This window comes from Cupressus sempervirens, chromosome 3, assembly GCF_028749045.1.
Source record: "Cupressus sempervirens isolate cs-2001-9-10 chromosome 3, ASM2874904v1, whole genome shotgun sequence".
NCBI classification, from domain to species: Eukaryota; Viridiplantae; Streptophyta; class Pinopsida; order Cupressales; family Cupressaceae; genus Cupressus; species Cupressus sempervirens.
In genome coordinates, this window is record NC_143120.1 from 697,365,933 (window position 1) to 697,387,308 (window position 21,376).

General features: G+C 36.2%; 1 protein-coding gene across 6 annotated transcripts in view; it reads right to left on the reverse strand.

Annotated features, from left to right (window-relative positions):
- LOC149568649 (uncharacterized) overlaps positions 1-21,376 on the reverse strand; it is a 240,319-nt gene that overhangs the window by 143,988 nt on the left and 74,955 nt on the right. For all 6 annotated transcript variants that reach the window (XR_016362597.1, XR_016362596.1, XM_089821524.1 and 3 more), the window contains exons 7-10: positions 18,695-18,776; positions 18,515-18,583; positions 18,248-18,418; positions 18,080-18,145 (exon numbers count right to left, since the gene is read on the reverse strand). Coding sequence is in view for 4 of the 6 variants with exons in the window: in XM_089821524.1 (XP_089677650.1) it covers positions 18,080-18,145; positions 18,248-18,418; positions 18,515-18,583; positions 18,695-18,776 (388 nt within the window). In the remaining 2 variants the exon portion in view is untranslated. The remainder of the gene's footprint in view (positions 1-18,079; positions 18,146-18,247; positions 18,419-18,514; positions 18,584-18,694; positions 18,777-21,376) is intronic.

Sequence of the window (21,376 nt, forward strand, 5' to 3'; positions counted from 1 at the left end):
TATAGATGCTTCCTCACATGTGAAAATAGCAAAATTCTTATGTGAGGCTATTGAGGAGGTCATAAGGGAGTTGGGGGAAGAGAATGTTGCCCAAGTCGTGACTGATAATGCAACTAATTATGTCGCCGCAGGTAAAATTTTAACTTCTAACTTTCTAAGTTTTAAAAAATTTGTTTTAGTTCTTCATTAAATTTTGAAAATTAAAAGTTTTTAATACATCAAAAAATTTCATTGTTTACTAACTAATTTAAAATTGTTGTAGGAAAACTTTTGATGAAGAGACACCCAAAAATCTTTCAGACTCCATGTGCGGCCCATTGCATCAACCTCATGTTAGAGGATATTGGCAAGCTTGTATGGGTGAAATCATGTGTTGTTAAGGCCAAAAATCTTTGTAAGTTCGTCTATAATCATGCCTTGGTCCTCAACACTATGAGGCAATACATGAAGGGAAAGGAGTTGGCTTGTCCCGGTATCACAAGATTTACCTCTAATTTTATTGCACTAAAATCCTTGTTGAGTTCAAGGTTAGCTTTGAGGTGGATGTTTGTTGGTTCAGAATGGAGTTCCTCCTCCTTTACCACTAGCCCTGCAGGGATAGATGCAACAAAATGCATTTATGATGATGAAGGTTTTTGGGAGCCATGTTCGAAGATTGTGGAGGTAATTTAAATTTTAAAAGCTTAAGTCTTAAAATTTTATAAATTAATTTATCTCATACATATTTTTGTTTTATTTTCATTGTGCAACTTTGCAAAGTTTCATCATTCACTAAATTGTTTTTTTGTCTAATTGTTTTGTAGATCGCTTAGCCCCTTGTAGCCCTCCTACGAGTTGCTGATGGGGAGAAGCCCTCTATGGGCTACATATATGAGGGCATGGATAGGGCCAAGGAGGCTATTAAGGCCAAATATGTAGGAGTTGAGGAAAACCATGACCCTATTTGGGACATAATTGATAGGAGATGGCAAAATCAGCTTCATAAGCCCATCCACGTAGCAACCTATTACCTCAATCTGACATACCATTTCCATGAAGATTTCAAGGCAAATGAGGAGGTTCTTAGTGGCGTATACACTGTGATATCGAAGATGGCCACTAATGCCACAGATATATTGCTTGAGATGGATGCCTATAATAATCCATCAGGGCCCATTTTTTCAAGTCAAATTTGCAAAGGTGGTCGTACAAAATTGCAGCTTAAGCCTTATACAATCTAGTTTCTAAATTTCTAGCTTTAAACTTTAAAATTCAAATTTTGAAATGAAACTAATATTTTTTTCTTTTCCTTTTTTCAAAATTCAGATAGATGGTGGCAAATGTTTGGGCCTTCAACCAAAAACCTTCAGCAAATCGCCATCCGCATCATGAGCCAACCAAGTAGCACTTCTGGATGTGAGCGCAACTAGAGCATGTTCAAGCACATCCACTCGAAGAGGCGTAACAGGTTGTCTATGGAGAAAATGAATAGGCTAGTCTTTGTGCATTACAACCTACGCATTAGGACCAAGGAGATTTTGGATAGTGACACCTCTCCAATTACTCTAGAGGAGGTTTATCCAAAGTCTAAGTTGATCACTGAGGCTACTAATCTTGTCTTTGATGATGAGGACCTACAGTGGGTTGACCAGGCAGATAGAGAGGGCCAGGCTGAGGCTGTGGCTATGGCAGTAGAGGATCAAAGAGTTCCAGTTGTTCCTAGTGGCACCTCACAAGCATTGGCAAAGCCAGAGACTACAGTTGATCCTAGTGGCGCCTCACAGGCATTGGCAAAGCCAGAGACTACAGTTGATCCTAGAGGCACCTCATAGGCTGATGCTATGGCTAATCAGTCATCCAGGACCTACCTTAGACACCTTACTAAGAGGCATTTTATCTGAGCCTGAGGTTGAGGGTGAGGTTGGGGATGAGGATGAGGATGAGGATGACGATGACGATGACTAGGAGCCATAGCTATAGTCTTCTTTTAACTTTTTTTTTTAACTTAACATATGATCAGAATTTGGAACATTTGATGATGACTATTGAATCTTGATGTGTTGGATTTCATAATACATATACATTTTGATGGGTTGAATGGATTTATCATTTTATATATGATTCTATGTTTTACTTTTATAATATTTCCTTCAGCTACTGTTTAATTACTAGTAATATAGTATTTAGCAATTTACCTTTGTAGTATTACACTTATGTAATCGATGTATGTTTGACTTTTAACTTTAAGTATGTGCATTATGATCAAATTATCTTCTATTTAATGATGTTATTGTGTCTTTAAGCTTTATTCAATAATGGGTGCATGGAATGTTCTTTAAATCCTAAAAAATCTCAAAATTTCAAGGTTTTATCACTTTGCCGAGTCACTTTCGAGTCCGAGCCGGGTCACAAGTCAAGTTACCCTTGTCGAGTCCAAGCCGAGTCCAAGTCACGTTACTTTGGTTTTATCAAAACCTAGCAATGCCTATAACAGCAGCAACGCAAGGTCTTTGAGTGCAAAAATGGCAAACAGATGGGTTTTGAAGCCTCTAGTAACCTAAGTTGTCAATTCGGGTTTGAGGATGGATTCGAGTTCGAGCTTCAGGTAAGTGGGTTCAGGCCAAAAAAAAAATTCCCATTTGGGTTTGTGGGTGGGTTTGTGAGTATATATATATATATATATATAAAAAAAAGAGAAACCCATGGGTCCTCTTGGGTTCATCATGGGTCCTTATGGGTCCTCTTGGGTTTGTCGTGGGTTCGTCCAGATTCGCCTGGCCCAACGCGAACCCAGGAGAACCCACAGTCAATTAAGGACCTTGTCCGGACCTACAGCAAACTTGGGCGCAAACCCCGACCCATGCGAACTCGAACCCGAACCCAGGCAACATGGCAAGGCAAAGAGATTATCCCCACTATTTGGGTGGCATAAAATAAATATTTATGGGTCTTCTCGAGGCAACCTTAGTGTGTCAGGGGCTTTGCTCCGAGTTACGGAGAGAGTTAGGTGGACTCCTACCAAGAAGGCAATTTTGAGAACTGAACTCATTGAGGCCTGGAAAGCCAAGAAAACAAATCCATTCATGATCTATCATAAACCTTGTAAAGGGCAGCACACACCTATGGAAGGAAACTGATAGAATACCCAAGAATAGAGTGTCCAATTTCCTATGTTAAGCTATTTTGTTATATCCTCGGAAGAGGAAAATTTTGTAAATAAGATTGGTTGCAGTTGCAACAAGAGAAGTATTTCTATTTTTCAAATGATAATGAGAACAAATGGCATTTTGTATTAATTTATTTTGAGCAAATAATTGTATCTTCTCTCTTTTTGAGCATACGTATAAAAACATAATATTGATAAAGGAACCAATTGTATATTTCAAGAAAACAAACACCATGGAAAACAACGGTAACAATGTAGAGAATGAGATGTCCAATGGGACCATTCCTCAAAATTTCGTTCCTTAGAATTTTGTTCCCCAAAACTCTGTTCCTCCGAACCCCACGGACTTCTTGGTTCAAGTCTTGAGGGAAACCCAAACTAGGATGGAAAACATGGAGAAAATAATAAATTCCCTAGTAGCTCAACTTGGGCAAGGATAGCAGGATGCCCACTCCTCTCCCCCGCCCCCCTCCTAGAACTAAGCAAGAGTTATCTACTCATAGCACACACGAAACCAAACCTCCTAAAAGAAAGTCCAAAAAGAAAAAGAAAAAGAAACAAGAAATAGTCAATGATCTATCAACTAACATTAAGAAGATCAAACCCCCTAGATTTTCCGGATCTAAATCCAACGAAGTCATTGGGGCTTGGTTAACAGAGATGGAACAGTACTTCAAGATCAGAAGTTTCTCTAAAACCTCCAACGCAATTTAGGGAATTTATAACCTCTCAGGATAGGCAGCCAATTGATGGGGAAACACCAAGATAGAACTAAATATTAAGACTACCAATGTCACCAAGAACAGGTTTGTCTCTATTAGTATTTTTAAGAACAGAAGGCTAACCCAGACTTTTTATGACTAGAAGTTGCTAGACTTCCAGAACCTTAAGCAAGGAGATCTAATACACAAAACAGGGGGAAGTTAACTCGACCACTAAATTATGTTCCTCCATATGAACAAGATAGGAACTTAAAGGTTAGGAAATTTGTCATGGGGTTAAACAACAGGATCGAGAAAGCAGTTGATGTTCTTGCCCCACGAACCATGGAGGAAGCTCTTGAGAGGCCCATTCGACAAGAACATAAGGTTAAAGGGGATGATTCCATCCAAGACAACAAAAGGAAGGCAAACTAGTGCACCAATAGTTCTAACTCAGGGACACACAAAAAGTAGTTTTAAAAACTTTAGGCCCAATAAGACTGAATACAAGGGGAATAAAAATAAAGAGTTTAAAGGTAACTACAACAGTAATTGTGGCGACAAGGAAAGTGAGAGAAAAGGACCGCCTAAGGGTTGTTTCACATGTGGCGGAGACCACTATGCCAACCAGTGTCCCAGTAAAGGAAACTCTAACCAACAACCTCGACCTCCCTTACCTCCTCAGCAGGTCGTCTTCTAGCAGAAGAAACACGCAGCCTTGGATAACTGTCAGGCAGAGCAAAAACTGGGACCTATAGAATGGTAAGATTTATGGAAACCCCACCTCTATTTTAATTGATACTGGAGCCATAAAATGTTTCATCTCCCCAAAATTATGTAGATTTACCAAAAGAACAGGATTTATGGCAAAACCCTAGATTGTTGAATATGCAAATTAGTCAAAGGCTCGGGTAGATCAATGTGTGTTTGAGGCTGAGGTAGACTTCTCAAATTTCTCTACTGAACATAATTTGTACGTAGCACCTCTAGGGTCATGTGCATCATCATGGGAATAAATTGGCTCAGTGAGCACAAAGCAAAGGTAGATTGTCTCGCAAAGGCTGTAGAATGCCTAGATGACCGGGTAAACCCTGTGAGCATTCAAGGAATAATACATGAGGTAAAAACTCATCAAATCTCAGCTATGCAATTTAAGAGATGTAGGAGAAAAGGGTGTGAAATCTTTGCGGTAAAGATAGAAGACCTAAGGGAACCATTAGAGATTGCCTATTAGGATGATTATATTTTCGAAGATGGGGAGATTAGAGAAAGGTTAAAAGAACCCTTCGCAAAAAGTATCCATATCTTTAGGATGTATTTCCAGAGGAACTGTCTAGCCTACCCCCTTCTAGGATATTTGATTTTACTATAGACTGATGGAAATATTGTCATTGATGTCAAACGATTTCATGAACATGAGCAAATCTACAAGTGTCAGCACCATCAATGTCAAAGGTACATAAGAAAGGTCTAATTAACACCAAAGAATTAATGAAGATAATAAAGTTTAAATTAAAGATTTAAAATTGCTAATAAAGAGTAATCTTCAGCACTAGTAAATGATTAAAAATAAACAAATTATGAAGTGGCATATAAGGTTGAAAATATAAATATAAATTGTGAATGTTTCAGTAAGCAATAATGTGGGAACAGCTTTCAGAGAATTTAATGACTCAGAGCAGTGCTTACAACATTGAAGACAACTAAAAGAAGCATATATAGTAAGGCATTGTTTGACAGTCAAATACTTGCAGTAGGTTCAAGGGCAGACTCACAAGATAGAGATAGCGGATGACTATCGAAGTATATATGTACAGCAACAATAAATATTGTAAAGACCATTGATAGAGAGTAATAAGGAAATTAAAGGGATAACGAAGAAGCAATAATAGTACAGTCAAACCTGCAACAATAAATAGCAGATATTTAAATGATTATATATTACTTTAGAAAGAGACTAACAGCAGAAACAATGATCATACAAATGAAGATTCTGCTTCAGCATCAAGCAAACATGTGAAGGCAGCAGTAAGCATGACAAGAAACTATGAGTAATGATGGAGTAAGAATAATTCATATGCAGCAAACCATATACTGAAGGATCATATATAGCAGCAGTATGACATCAAAAAATAATTGTTTGAGATGCCTTCAATTATTTAGATGAGCCAGACATCACTAAACAAATACATCAGAGCAGGCAATTGATTTGGTGACATCTAGAGTTTTAAAGAATCATATGTATCGCAATTTAAAAAATGGTCCTTGAATTAAAATGATATGCATTGATTATAATGGGTATTCGAACACAGGCACACAGCAAGATAAAATGATCAACTGCTCTAAGGCATCGTAGGTGTTGACAATGATTTTCTACAGGAACGGCAATTATTACAGTAGATAATGAATCTGCAGAAACTACAGAACAATCAGAGGCATGATAGAATAAGACTGTTTGACCGTCTGGAAGATAAGACATCATGGTGAATGGTAATATTGTACAGGTGTAAAGAGTATTGAGAGCAGATTTAAAATAAAATAAAAACATCATCTAAAGTATACACATTCGATGGCATTAAAGATTGCATAGTATGAAAAGACAACGATATCTGTATATATGATAGATGGTAATGATGCATGACAAAGTTCAATAACCATATACAGCTATAAGGTAACATACTTCAATTTAAAACAGATAGCTTGGGAGTGCAGCGGCAAGTATGAATATGCGACAATGGCAAAAACCTTCAGAGTAAGTGATTGATTCATTGCAGAGAAGAAAAGGCAGCAATGTAAAAGAGTCCTTCAAACTTGGAGATGGATGTGAAGTCTATTGCTAGGAGCCAACGCAGATATTAAAAGTCATACCTGTCGACAGTAATAAAAAAGCTTCTACTGCCAGTATCAGCATTAGCGAGATTGAAAGGCAAAGTTTGTGCCTTTAGATGTGACAGGAATTCTTATCGAAGGAATCAAAAAACTAAACAATAAAGTGAGTGCCTGTAAAAGAATTCAGAATAAGTTTTATGAAGCAAGACAAAGTTAGTTAAAAGTTAGAGGTTAAGACAATAATTCAATTCAAATGTGCGATCACATTCGCACATTTGGGCATGTCTCTCTGTCAAAGGACATGATGGTTTGGAATATATAAATACATAGTAAGAATGAAAACAAAAGTTGTGAGTAAACTGTGAATGAAGAATAAAAGGAGTAAAGTACAGTAAAGAAATATATATATATATATATATATATATATATATATATATATATATATATATATATATCTGATTTATATAGATGCATAAATGTATTAGAGTTTTAAAGTAAGTAGTGTGAGATTGGAAGGTCTTTCAAATGTGGAGAAGAGTATATATTCTGGAAAAAAAATTATATATATATTCTAAACTTTGGATGTTCTGCACTGTATGAAGAAAATATTACAAATTGCAGAATAATAAGAATGGTATTCAGATTTGTGCAACAAAATTGATTTCATCATCAGTTGAACAAACAACATCATCAAGGTGGAAAAAACGGTTTGTGTGCAGTGGGTTGGTGCTCACAAAGATAGCAGTGGAGGTTGGTGCTTCTAGTAGATCGATGCCTACGAAGTGTGGGAGTTGGAGCTTCTAGTGAATCGGTGCTCATAAACATAGGGGTTGGAGCCTCTTGTAGGTCGTAGCCTACAAATCATTGTAAAAGAATAGTTTATATATAAAGCAATTATTTTGCTGTGGTTTTTTTCCCACATTGGGTTTCCACGTAAATCATGTGTCATTGTGTTCAAGTGCATAATTATTGATTTCAGAATTTAAAGTTATCAAATAAATTGTTTGAATTTTAAATTGGCAAAATTGATACTATACTGATTCACCCTTGCTCAAAGTATAATCATGTGCTCTTCATAGACTTGGTACCCAAAGCAGAGCCCATATCAAGAGCACCATACCGAATGACCATTACCGAATTAATGAAATTACAGGAACAATTATAGGATTTATTAGAAAAGAAACTCATTTGACCGAGTGTTTCACCTTGCGGAGCCCTAGTGCTAGTTGTCAAGAAAAATGATAGAACTATGAGGTTGTGCATGGAATATATAATTCTTAACAAAGTCACCATCAAGAATAGATATCCACTTCCTAGGATTGATGACCTATTCAACCAAATGAGGGGAGCAACAGTATTTTCCAAAATCAATTTGAGATTAGCTTATCACTAGCTTCAAATTAAGGAAGAGGATATTCAAAAAACCGCTTTCAAAACCCACTATGGGTACTATGAGTTCACAGTTTTACCCTTTAGTCTAACAAACACCCCTGCATCTTTTATGTATCTCATGGATAGCATATTCCGGGATTATTTAGACAAGTTAATGCTAGTTTTTATTAATGACATTCTCATCTACTCTTGGAATGAGGAAGAACACTAGAAGCATCTTGAGATAGTGTTGGAAAGATTACGTAAACATAAGTTGTATGGAAAGCTATCTAAGTGTTCTTTTTACTTGAAGGAAATCCAGAATTTGGGGCATATCATATCAGCAAAGGAATATCAGTGGACCCTACCAAGATCAAGGTAATCAAAGAATGGTTGATGCCTAGGAATGTGTCAGAAGTCAGAAGCTTCATGGGTTTGGTAGGTTTTTACAAGAAATTTATTAGGGATTTCTCTAGGATAGATCATCCCATCACCACCCTACAAAGGAAAGGGCAAAAGTTTATCTAGACTGAAAAATGTCAAGCAAACTTTGAATACTTAAAGGGTAAGTTGATCTCTCCACCGATACTTAGGGTATCAAATCCTGAGGGTCAATTTGTGGTTATAATAGATGCATTGGGAGAATGACTAAGGGGTGTCCTGGTGCAAGAAGATCAGGTCCTTGCTTATGAATCTAGAAAGTTGAAAAACTATGAACAAAATTATGCACCACACAAATTGGAGCTAGCAGTCCTTGTCCATGCTCTACAGATGTGGAGACATTATCTAATTGGGAAACCATTTGAGCTCAGAACAAACCACCATGGATTGAAGTACCTATTCGCCCAACCCAACCTTAATGCTCGCGAGAGAAGGTGGGTAGAATTCTTAGCAGATTATGATTTTGAGATCAATTACATCAAGGGTAAAGAGAATAAAGTGGCCAATGCCTTAAGTCAATGAAGACATATTTCAACCATTGTAGCAATAAATACTGGGCACAGGGAACAAGTACTATAATGTCTGCCAAGAGATGACTTTTACAATGAGGTTCATCAAGCACTCCATAGGGATCCTGAAGGTATGAAGGATACCAATTGGAAAGAGATGGACTCTTAAGATATAAAGGTAGGTGTACATACCTATGGATTCACAAATTCGAAAGATGATTTTGGGGGAGACCCATGCCGCCCCTTACTCAAGACACCTTGGAGTAACCAAGATGTTGGCTAACATAAAACCTTTGTACTTTTGGAAAGGCATGAAAAAGGAAATAGCCAAATTTGTGGCAGGATGTCTCGAATGCCAAAAGGTTAAGGAAAAGCACTAGTACCCAGCTGTACTATTACATCCAAACGAGGTTCCCAAATGGAAATGGAAAATAATCATGGATTTTATCCAAGGGTTACCCATGACACGAAATAGGCAAACTCTATTTTCAGCTTTAGGAACAAAGCTAAACATCAATTCAACTTACCATCCAAAGACTAATGATCAAACTAAAAAGGTAAACCAAGTGCTGGAGGACCTCTTAAAAGTGCATTGCATGGATTGTCAGTATTAGTGGGAGATGTATTTTCCCATGGTTGAATTTGCTTATAACAACTCATATCAGTCTACTATTAGGATGCCACCTTTTGAGGCCATTTATGGGTGTAAGTGTAGAACTCTTGTAAGTTGGGACAAAATTGAGGACCAAATCATTATCGAGCCTGAGATGCTCCTAGAGATTGAGGATTGTTTACCACATAGGGTAAGAAGTTAACACATGTATAACACGATTCAATTCAGAACAGGTACTTTATTCATGTATGCACTTGCAGATTACAATCCAATTACAATGACTACAATGATCTATGATGATTCCAAAGTCCATCTCAGACGTGTACATATACCTTTCCGAAGGGGTGACTCAAGCGTCACGCGCCCGTTCGGATACTATTCTACCCATCAGCTACATTATACATTTACCGACAACATCATCCCCCCCAAAAGAAAAGGTCATCTCCGGACGACAATACAACAAAATTCATTAACAAAATTTCCTAACGAAATACATCAATGCATAAGTACTAGACAGAGGGATGCATCCCTGGCGTAGTGGCCATCCGCGTTCGTAACTCATTCACCTCTGCCCTTAGCTTGTAGACCTGTTCTTTCCTGATCTTTAGCTCTACTTCTGCTTCCAATTGGAGCTCTAGGGCCGACTGCATCATCTCTCCGACCTCTCCCAATTCCTTCTCTCCTTCTCGTTGTAGTATAGTGGTAAGTATTCTCGCTTGTCACACGGGTGACCTGGGTTCGGTCGTTGGCAACGGCGCCAAATGTTTACCGCATATGGTAAGAAGTTAACACATGTATAACACGATTCAATTCAGAACAGGTATTTTATTCATGTATGCACTTGCAGATTACAATCCGATTACAATGACTACAATGATCTATGATGATTCCAAAGTCCATCTCGGACGTGTACATATACCTTTCCGAAGGGGTGACTCAAGCGTCACGTGCCCGTTCGGATACTATTCTACCCATCGGCTACATTATACATTTCTCAACAACAAGGATTAGGTAGTTCAGATCCGTCAGAGGCTGAAGGAGGCAAACGGCCAACAGAAAAGTTATGCAGATGCAAAGAGGATTCCTAGGGAATTCTCAGTGGGAAAAAAGGTTCTCTTGAAAGTTAAACCACAAAAGAGTACTATCAAGTTTGGTAGGAATACCAAATGAGCCCCAAGATAGGTGGGGCCCTTTAAGGTGTTGGAAGTTGTAAACCATGTACCCTACAGAATCACCCTACCTACAACCCTTGCCAAAATGCATAATGTATTTCATGTTTGTTATCTTAAGAAATATGCAACCAACCATGAACATATTATTGACTAGAATCTCTTGTAGGTGCAAGATCAAGGAGTGGTGGAAATAGAGTCACCTAGAATACTCAAGGTATGTAAGCTTCGCTTGTAGAATCAAGATTTCATCCAATGCAAGATTCAATGGGACTAGCATACTAAAGAGAATGCTACTTGGGAAGATTGTGATGAAATCTTCTAGAAATTTTTACATCTTTTTAAAAAAAGTAGAACTATGAATAAATTTTGATTCAAAACTAATACAGTGATATATATGTTATGATTGGAATTTTTTTTTGTGTTTGAAAAGTTCATCGAGGACAATGAAACACAAGAGGGAGGGTAAGTTATATCCCAAATTTTGCCTTTTTTACAAAAGGTTCTTATAGCCCTTGACATTTCATGTGAAGTCAGTTGACTAGAAAAATTAGTTAAACAATATGATCGTGTGAAAAGGGAAATATGGTTATTTGTTATAGTTTCATGTGAAGATGACATGTTAGTTAATCGTTATGATATTATTATGATTATTTGTTATCTTAAAAAGTTGATTAATTGCTATAAATTCATGGTGGTTAGCCATTATGATGTTTTATAAAATAATAACTTGTTATTGTAACTTTCATTTAATATGTTATTATTGTGGAAAATTTTCTTTTGCAGGAGCACGTTGAAGGGGGGAAAGCAATGCCAAAGAGGGAATTGGGTAAGGGACACCAATCCACGTATGGGTCGACAAATATGAATTCTAACCATTAAGGCTTAGGGGTAAATGGCTAGGCAAGCAAGAGTATAGTATGGATTACCGTAAGCTAACCAGTCAACAAATATGTATTAAAGAAAAGATCACTAAGCATTAAATTAAAAGCTAAGAACTCATGTGTTACCTTATAAATTGGATGATCTCAGAGCTTCCTATGATATTTGTCATAACTTAATATAACAATACCATAGTATCTACATATGCTGACATATGTATATGCACATATATGTATGTGTAATTTTGAATGAGATGTACATATATACCCACTTGATGTAAGATGTATACACTAGATACGTTGTTAGAATATCACACACACATGTATACGTATACATATGTACACACACACACACACACATATATATATGTGCGTGTGTATAAATGAGTGTATGTGTGTGTATACACGTGTACATATATACACAAGTATAGGTAGGTATAGTATTATGTTTTTATAATGAGATATTAGCATGAGTTGTTATTACTCGGCAATAATTTTAATATTTTCTCTTGAGCGGACATATTTCTATATTAAGTCATTGGGCCTTATAATGTTCAATAGTCATTTAAATATAATTGCAATGCTTATGCCAATGGCTTTTGTTTCTAACTCCTCGCCACCTTCACACTTATAGCTTGTAACAGAACATGCAGCCAAGAAGGCAAAGATCTATTTCTACAATGATTCATATTGAGCAACACACATCATCGGCAGAGTGATTGCCATTTCATATAGCCTAAATTATTTACTTTCACATTGCTTCACATATTCTCTGTGAATCCTACACATTTTCTTGCAGTCGCATACTATCTGCTATTACCATATTGTCGCGGATAGTTCTTCCGCCTTAATCAAGAGTCACTTACTCATATTTGATATACAGTGCAGACTTCCTGCACCAGGCATCAGAAATTAATTGCAATGCTTTTTGGACTACGATTTAGCAACATCGGTCCTGTGTTATCAGCATTGCTCAAGACCAACCGAGCACTTCAAGAGGTGACATTACAGTCAAGTCATGAAAATATCTTGCTAAAATATGTTCTTTAAATTTGATATAACGAGGCTCGTAGTTTTAGCCTGGAATTAAAAGGCAGTGTTAACATTGTTAGAGCCTTAATCTGAAATGATCTAATGTTTCTTTCATTTGTTTAAGAATTCTAAATTGTTCAAGATTGTAGCTACGATAGAGATCTTTATCTTTGGAAATATGGGCATTATTACAGTTATTATCACCTTCAGCTGAAAAGGACACTTATGTTGAAAATATAATATTAAATGCAATGACATGTGTGCGTTGAGGCATGGAAATTCAAAGAGTTGTAATTATAATTGTTATAAAGAGTCATTTTGTGAAATTGGAAAGACCTTTGATTGGAATGTGAAGAGTCTCTTCCTAAGTTATATATATTGCATCAAGCGACAAGCAATTGTACACTCGAACTTTTATGATCAATAAAATGATATTTTTGTTGTGTGGCTATATTTTTCCCTTCATTCTAGAAGGGTTTTCCCAAGATATTTCTAGTGTTTGTTGTTTCAGTTTTGGCCCTTTTCTTATTATTGTTTAATATCATTGTTTTCTAGGCCCAAATTTAAACATGGTATTAGAGCTAGGTTGATAACAACATCTCTTCTATCTCTATTTTATATCTATTGTTCAGCCTCTTTCATTTATCAAAGCCAATGGTCACTAGCTTATGGAGGTATAACCACGGTTTGTAGAAGAGTGAGTTTAGAAATATCAATGCATCGCTCGGACATTGTTTGGGTTTTCTCAAAGCGGAATCTCATTAAATGTGTTCCCATGGTTTGCATGTCTAAGGATCCAATAGTCTCTCGACCTTCTTGCTGATGGGTTACTTCTCAAAGCTTCAGCTAATTATTCATAATCTGTTTTGTTACATGTCGTGCCTTAGTCTCTCAGGTCAATTGGGCCCCTTGATTGAGGCTGAGATCAATCTTTCTCCCATTTTAGATTATGTGAAGATTCTTCTCACGTGTCACCAATAATCAAGATGAAATTGCAAAGCCATTTCAGGATAATCAAACATAATGTTGCCTTCGTGCAGGGAGTCATAATCAATTGAGGAGGATAGAATGGTAAGTGCACTATAATGATGGCTTCTGGCTGTCGAATTTGGAAGATTCAGAGACAAAGAACTTTGAATGAGCGTTTCTCAAGGCTCAGTTTGTAGACAATGTATAATTTTGTAAGTCCATATTAGAATAACAGTCATTTCATTTCTTTTATTTTTACTTGCTGTGATGGGAGACAATTAGTTGTTTTTTTTCATAATGATCGTTCTTTGTTACATGCTATGGTTGCCATGTAACTGATATTGTCTCGATTTTCTAACTGATTTTGTTTTGATAAGTATGTCGTATTCTCATTTCTTTGCTATGGTGTATGATTGTAAATTTTGGCTTATAGATCACCATCTCTCTATTTTGGATAATGTCATTCTAATTTTGGAACTCGCAACTTCTAAAATTATTGCCCAAGTTCATAAAGCAACTCTAAAGCTTTGTTATCCTAGTTAAAAGGAAAGAGCCTATATCTAGATTCCACGAATTTTCACGCAGAAGTATGGGTTGGCAAGCAAAAAAGAATCAAATACTATGGAAATCTTTCTCATGTTCCTGCATCGACAGAGAAAAGAATAAATATATCAGAGAATCCATTATACTTTTATGTCTTGTTCGGGGAGTGCCTCGGTTGCCAGATCACTGTCTCCTACTTAATTGCCCTCCACTTTTGTACAGTCGAGGTTTGAATAGGTGTAAGCTTAGTTGCAGTCACTACTACAAGAAAGCAAGTTGTGTTTATATTTATCAAAGTATCAATGTTGGAAATAAGTGCATCTTCTTGAAATTCGAATAGCATCTCTGCAAATTCTTGCCACTACGGGGAACAATCTTGACCATTCTCCTTCACCTACAGAATTTCTGACTCATCGTTATTGATTACGAATGTTTGTAACTAGAAAGAGTCTTGTCTTGCACTTCAGCTTTCAGTATATCATGTGCAGTTGTTTTCTCTTTCAGCAATAGATTATGTTATATTCTTTGATGTTTGTTTCAAATGCATTCATGTGTTTGTAATGGCATCATTTTTGTAACTAAAGTGTTTCATATTGTCATTGTGGATAGTCGTCTAAATAAGAGACGTCTTATGTTTGAATTTTTCGTTGGTTATTAGAAAGGGCTAAATTAAAAGTGCCTTCTACGAAAAGCCACGGAAATAATATAGGATTGAGACAAGATTATTGAGAAGAATGATTTGAAGTGTTTTGATGTTGTGACTTACAGTCCTCAAAGGATGGTAAAGTCAGAGCATTATCTCTGTGTCATCATCTCTTGTTGGGCTCAAATCTCCAAAGAGATAAGTATTTTATATTGAGTATTGGTCATATTGTATTGTTATTGATTCTTATTATAGTTGATGTTATGAGTTATTAATATTTCTATTGATTGCAGGATGCAACAACATATGGATCATACTTCTAGAGGGAGATGTTGAGTTTTATAGGGAAATTTTTTATTCAGAGGGAGTGCTTATGGAAATCCCCATCATTTTCAAATTTGTGGTATTTGTAAAATTTGAGACTTAAATAGAACTAAGTTTTAATTTTGTTATGCCTATTTCTATTCTTGTGTATATAAATAAGATTGTAGGATTAGCTATGATAACTCTTTCACTATGCGTTAGTGAACATCATGTTCGGAGATTACATGATGTCATCACATTGAGAGAGTCCATGAACATCATGTTGAGAGAGTCCATGATTTCATCATGTTGAGAGATTCCGTGATGGGAGTTGGATGTCATTTTGAGAGATTCCATGTCAGTTCACGTTGAGAGAGCCCATTATGATAGGCTTACTGTGAGTCTTACAAATCTGTCATGTTGAGTGATTCCATGATTATAAACAATGAGTAATTGTTACAGGTTTTCATGTTTAGTGATTCCATGAATATGAGTAATTGTTATAGGTTTTCATGTTGAGTATTTCATGAATTTTATAGGATCCATATGATGCGATTTTATCATTCACATTTTGGTTGTAGTCTTGTGCGATTGTTCAACTAAAGATCTCTCTCTAGCTAAAAGGGAGTGTTGAAGATTATAGCTGCAATAGAAATCTTTATCTCTGGAAATATAGACGTTATTACCATTATTGTCACCTTCAGCTGAAAATGACACTTATGTTGAATTGTACTATTAAATGTAATGACATGTATGCATTGAGGCATGGAAATTCCAAGAGTTGTAATTATAATTGTTATAAAGAGTCGTTTTGGGAAATTGGAAAGACCTTCAGTTGGAATGTGAAGAGTCTCTCCTTAAGTTATATATATCGCACCAAGTGATAGCATTTGTACACTCAAACTTTTATGGTCAATAAAATGATATTTTTGTTGTGTAGTTAGGTTTTTCCCTTCATTCTAGAAGGGTTTTCCCAGGATATTTCTGGTATTATGGTTTTAGTTTTGGCCGTTTTCTTACTGTCACATACCAGCTGATATTACCATATTGTCACGGATAGTTCTTCCACCTTAATCAAGAGTCACTTATTCATATTTGATATACAATGCGAACTTCCTGTACCAGGCATCAAAAATTAATTGTAATACTTCCTGAACTACGATTTAGCAACATTGGTCCTATGTTACCAGCATTGCTCAAGACCAATCAAGCACTTCAAGAGGCGACATTATAGTCAGGTCATGAAAATATCTCTGCTAAATTATGCTCTTTAAATTTGATATAACGAGACTCAATTTTAGCTTGGAATTAAAAGGCAACGTTAACATTGTTAGAGCCTTGATCCGAAATGATCTAATGTTTCTTTCATTTGTTTAAGAATTCCAAATATACTCCAGATCGAGCAAAAATTGTGGCACTTCACATACACAAATTTTCTTTTCAGAATTATAATAAAGTGAAGTAATATCCAAAAGTGCAAGCTTATAAAGAGGTATCTGCTATATACTCTCTGAGATAAGAGACAGCACCATTATGAAGTCAAGAATGAATTGCAAGAATTATGAATCTTTTATAATCCCATAGACCTAGGTCGAGCAGAGAGTGCAATGGTTGTGATTATATAATGCTTATACAAGCACCCCAAAAATTCATCAAGGAAGACCAACATGGTTGAGATTAAGGGTGTGAATTGATAACCATTGAACTACGGGATATCCATGCATTATAACAGAAAGAACAATCAGTAACAATAAGCAAATAATAAAAGATGTTTTAAACTGTGTCAGCTCATGGTAGTCCATGACTCCATTGTATAGGTCTTGTAGTTAAGTTGAGCATTGGGTGATTGGGTACATAGTGCCCATTCAAATCCTTGGCCAAGGTAGGTTAGCGGCATGCTTGCTACTGTGATCACTAGAGGTCAGTGTTGCTAGCAATGGGCAGATAGGTGCAAAGAAGGTATGCTAAGCCTAGCCAGTCGTCTAGCCAACACTCTTACACAAGGAAGCTCAGTGATTGGACAGTGGTGTCCCAAGTCTAATCCCATGGTAGGGAAGGCCTTTCTCGGTAAAGATTGTGTGGGGATACTTAAGGCTCAGCAGTTAGTAGGTTAAGCCCTTGGCAATGATTCTCCTCTCTTCCGGATGCCAAGGCTTTCACAACTCAAGGATAAAATTTGGATGCAAGATAACTATGTTTTGGGTATTTTACTTTTTATATTTCCGCATTCTAAATTATGTATTGTTAAATGGTTAATATAGTTATGTTAGTTTCCCTTTCATTGGATTAAGAAATAGTTGAATCTGTTATTCCTTTTACTTGAATATATAAATTGAAAATAATTTGTATTTCATGTGTAAATGATACAATGTTTGTTATAACTGTCCTTCTTATGAATCTGAAAGGAATTGTTATTTTGTTGTTTAAATCAATTAAAGTAGGATTGGAAAATTTAGCATGTTACAATTTATGAACTTTTTGTTTATTATGTTTCTATTATGGGTTGTCTGAACATAATTTTCATTTCTAGGCTAAAGTTTGACTATTTCATGATTTTTCTAATTATTTTGGTTTCTATTACTAGGAACAAAGCCAACCCCCCAAAAAATGCTGGATTTGCACACTGAACCCACAAACCCAAACCAGAAGTAGCTACATAGACCATTAATAATTATGTGAAAGAGTCAAATGCTTTTAGCTTATTAATTCTAAAAAAATGGCTATCGAATTAAATATAATTGTTTGTGCCACCACCTCCAAATTTTCACATACGTAGAAAATAATAATGATAGTTAAGTCCCTACCAAAAGCTCAAATACTAACCCAATAAAAAAATGCTTTGCAAATTTATTATGAACTGTCTTCAGTCAAGACTCAAAATCATTACCAACGCTGAAAAATGATGATGTAGGATGGCACAGAAAAAAAACCTGTGATCTCTCTTCCTTCTCTTCAAATGCAACTTTATTTTGTGCCACTTTATTCATTTCTCTCAGCTACACCAAAAGAAATCAAGCTTAATTGTAATACTGAAATACCAAAGCCATTGAGGACAGCTAAATGTAAATTAAGGCTACTTATAAATTACAACCTCTGACCTTCAAGTTCTTAAGACGTTCACCAAGTGGAGGCAAACCATCCAACACCATTCGCTCTATGTAGTCACTTGAACGGGCATGCTTGAAGAAGCGATGTTTTATAAGCTTTGCTGCTGAAGGTCTCTTTGTTGGATCCTTTACTAAGCACATAGCCACCATTTCCTTGAAAGACTAATATAACAATAAACCAACGGGTTATAGTAGAAAATATGGTAAGATACAGAATGCCTTAATATATAGCGGGAAAAAACATATGATTCAATTCACCTTTGAAAATCTCTTATCCCTTTCATAGTCAAACCCTGGTGGTGCATTCTGCAAGGTCATAAGCAAAACCTGCATCATAGACCCTACCCAAATTATTTTAAAAAAGAGCAAACTATTACATAAATGAGTCCTTACAGTTAAATCTGACAGACTATATTTTTGAAAGAGGACACGTTTTACCTTCATGGGGGGATATTTGGAAAATGGAGCATGACCATGGGCAAGTTCTAGTGCAGTTATCCCAAAGGACCATATATCAGCTCTGCAAAGAAAGTTATTTAGAGAATTCAGGAATGTCAAAGTTGAATACATTGAAATACTAAATTTAAAGTGATATTTAAATTAGACAAAGGTTGAACAAAAAGTACAATTTGCATAGTGACAGCAGGACTGCCCAGTAAATCTCAAGGGATAGGAGAGATCCAAAAATTAACATGAAGTGAAGGAACCCATGCTAAGGAAGAAAAAGATAAAGTCCATATTGGTGTTCTTTTCTGCACTAACCCCTAACCCTAAAGATTCCTACTTTAATACAGATAAGGTGACCAAATTTGTCATACAGGAAAATACCTATCCTCAATTTAAAGGTTGAAAAAGCCAATGACGGAGAAGGTTATAGACCTTTTATGCACTTTGAGTCATGCCAAGCTCAGGAAGATGATCACAAAGATCTGTAAAGGTTAAAAAAATAAAGCTCAAAATGAAAGCCTCACAAAATATGACCATATGCTTTAGCTGTGGTTGATGTTCTGTGTTAAGGATTGGTACATTTGATTCAGATATCTATTCCTATAGGGAGACAAGTTCATCATGCAACTGAAGATAAATATGGTCAGAAATTTCTTCAAATATATCCAACAGCAATTTCTTACCACACAATCAACCTTGCAAAGTTACACTATTCACAGTACTCCAAGAATTTAAAAGTTGACGGCTCACAGTAATTTTAACAAAGATTTACTACAATGGGTTGTGAATAATGGTACATCTAAAAAAAGAAAATAAACAAAAGGTATAAAATGATTTCACTTGATTTATAATGGTGCGGTGGTCATCCTCCTACTATGAGACTAGTTCTTACTTTTACAACACAAAATCTACCCTAAATGGACACTTCGGTAAGGATTTGATTTACTGGCTCTGTCTTGCAGAGCTCAAACTCTCAAATGCGTTTATACCTAGAAATACAATCTCTACCTAATATCCATAAATAATTTTCAAATTTCATGTACCAGTCTGAAAGATTTTCACAATAGAGATCTTATACAAAATGACATACACAGAAGTTATACATGAAAGGCCACTCCACTGGAATAACTTTTTCAAAATAGATGCAAAATCCCCAATTGGTTACAATGTATAACAAATGCCCTTACATAGTCTGGAATTAGGGCATGAAAAACACAGTTGATAGAACATGCGAAAAAAATCTATTAACAAGCTGCATCCTGCTTAACAATATAATCTACGAGTTTGATGAACATGCCAACCAGAATCAAAATCATGCCATGAAAATCTGTCTTCATGACGGTGTGTGGATCTGGTCCTTACAAGATTTGATCTGGTATAATAAAATTGGGGCAAGGTCTAAACAGAAAACTAAAACGTGTATCTTACCAAGGAAGACACTTAGTTTTTTTTTCAAATCACCTTTATATAGTTTAGGTTTAGGTTTGTTATTTAGCCACTACCTAACTTTGGCATGGCCATGGCACCATAGGACATTGAATCTTTGAGACTTGGTTGAAGACGAGCACTTTTGGGTACTCTAGAAGGTACAGGACAAATAAGTGAAACCCCTAACTACTACTAGCAAGCAACCTTTGAAATTGCTTAAGTATGCATCAAAACACCACTTCACCCTACATAAAGAATGAAAAAGTCGTTGTCAACTATGAGTGCCTTTTCTAGCTTGTCAGTTCCTTTTCCAGCAACTGCATGGCTTTCCAATTCTAGTGACTTGCAAGAAAACAAGTGAAAAATGGGCAAGAATCTTAGACTTTGAATGTCAGAGGTAACTCATGCCATATACCTATGATCAAAATCTCAAGGGTCAAGGTTGACTAAGAATATCCCAAGAAGGAATGTGGAACGGAGGAAGTCCACAGAGGGAATCCCAATGAAGAATAAGGCATTCAAGATTCAAGGTAAAGGTGTTACAAAGACCTTATGGTTGGTACCAAGATAAAAAACCTCTAAGAGATACAACGTGATGTCCCCATTCAAGGCCTGCTAAGTTTGGTGACAGTTAGCCTATTTTTGAGTTCCCATGGGCTAACTAATAAGGGAAAGGAGACTTCAAATATATTAGAGAGCACAATAGATGGTAGTGAGATCAGTTAGCAATATGGATAGCAATGATACTTCAAAATTCTTTTCAAACTCTTAAGGTGTTCTCCAAACTTCTACAAGTACACATCTATGGTTTGTAAGCCTCTTGTAAGATTTGGCTATGGAGATAGACACCCAAGGTCTAAAAGGAAAATGAAAAGCACAATAGCAAGAGAGAATGAATATAATAGGAATAGTTGTATTCCTATCAAGAATGCAATGCAGTGAATCAACTGGATTGTATGGATGATCATTACATAGGAGACTTCTTGGTTATATAGGCAAGGTGAGTACAAAGGAGTGAATGAGACAATGACAAGTGTTATTGTCTCATTACAACGTAACCAACATGAAAAGTGATCACCCCACAGAAAGTGGATCGGTGATAGTGTGATTACATTACAAAAGGTGGATCACCCATTAAAGATGGAGTCAAATGTCCAGTAATGGTGGTACCCTCCAAAGAGGAAAAGTCTATCTGCTATAAGTGGATATAATAAAATAATAACATGATAAGTCCACCTAAAGTGG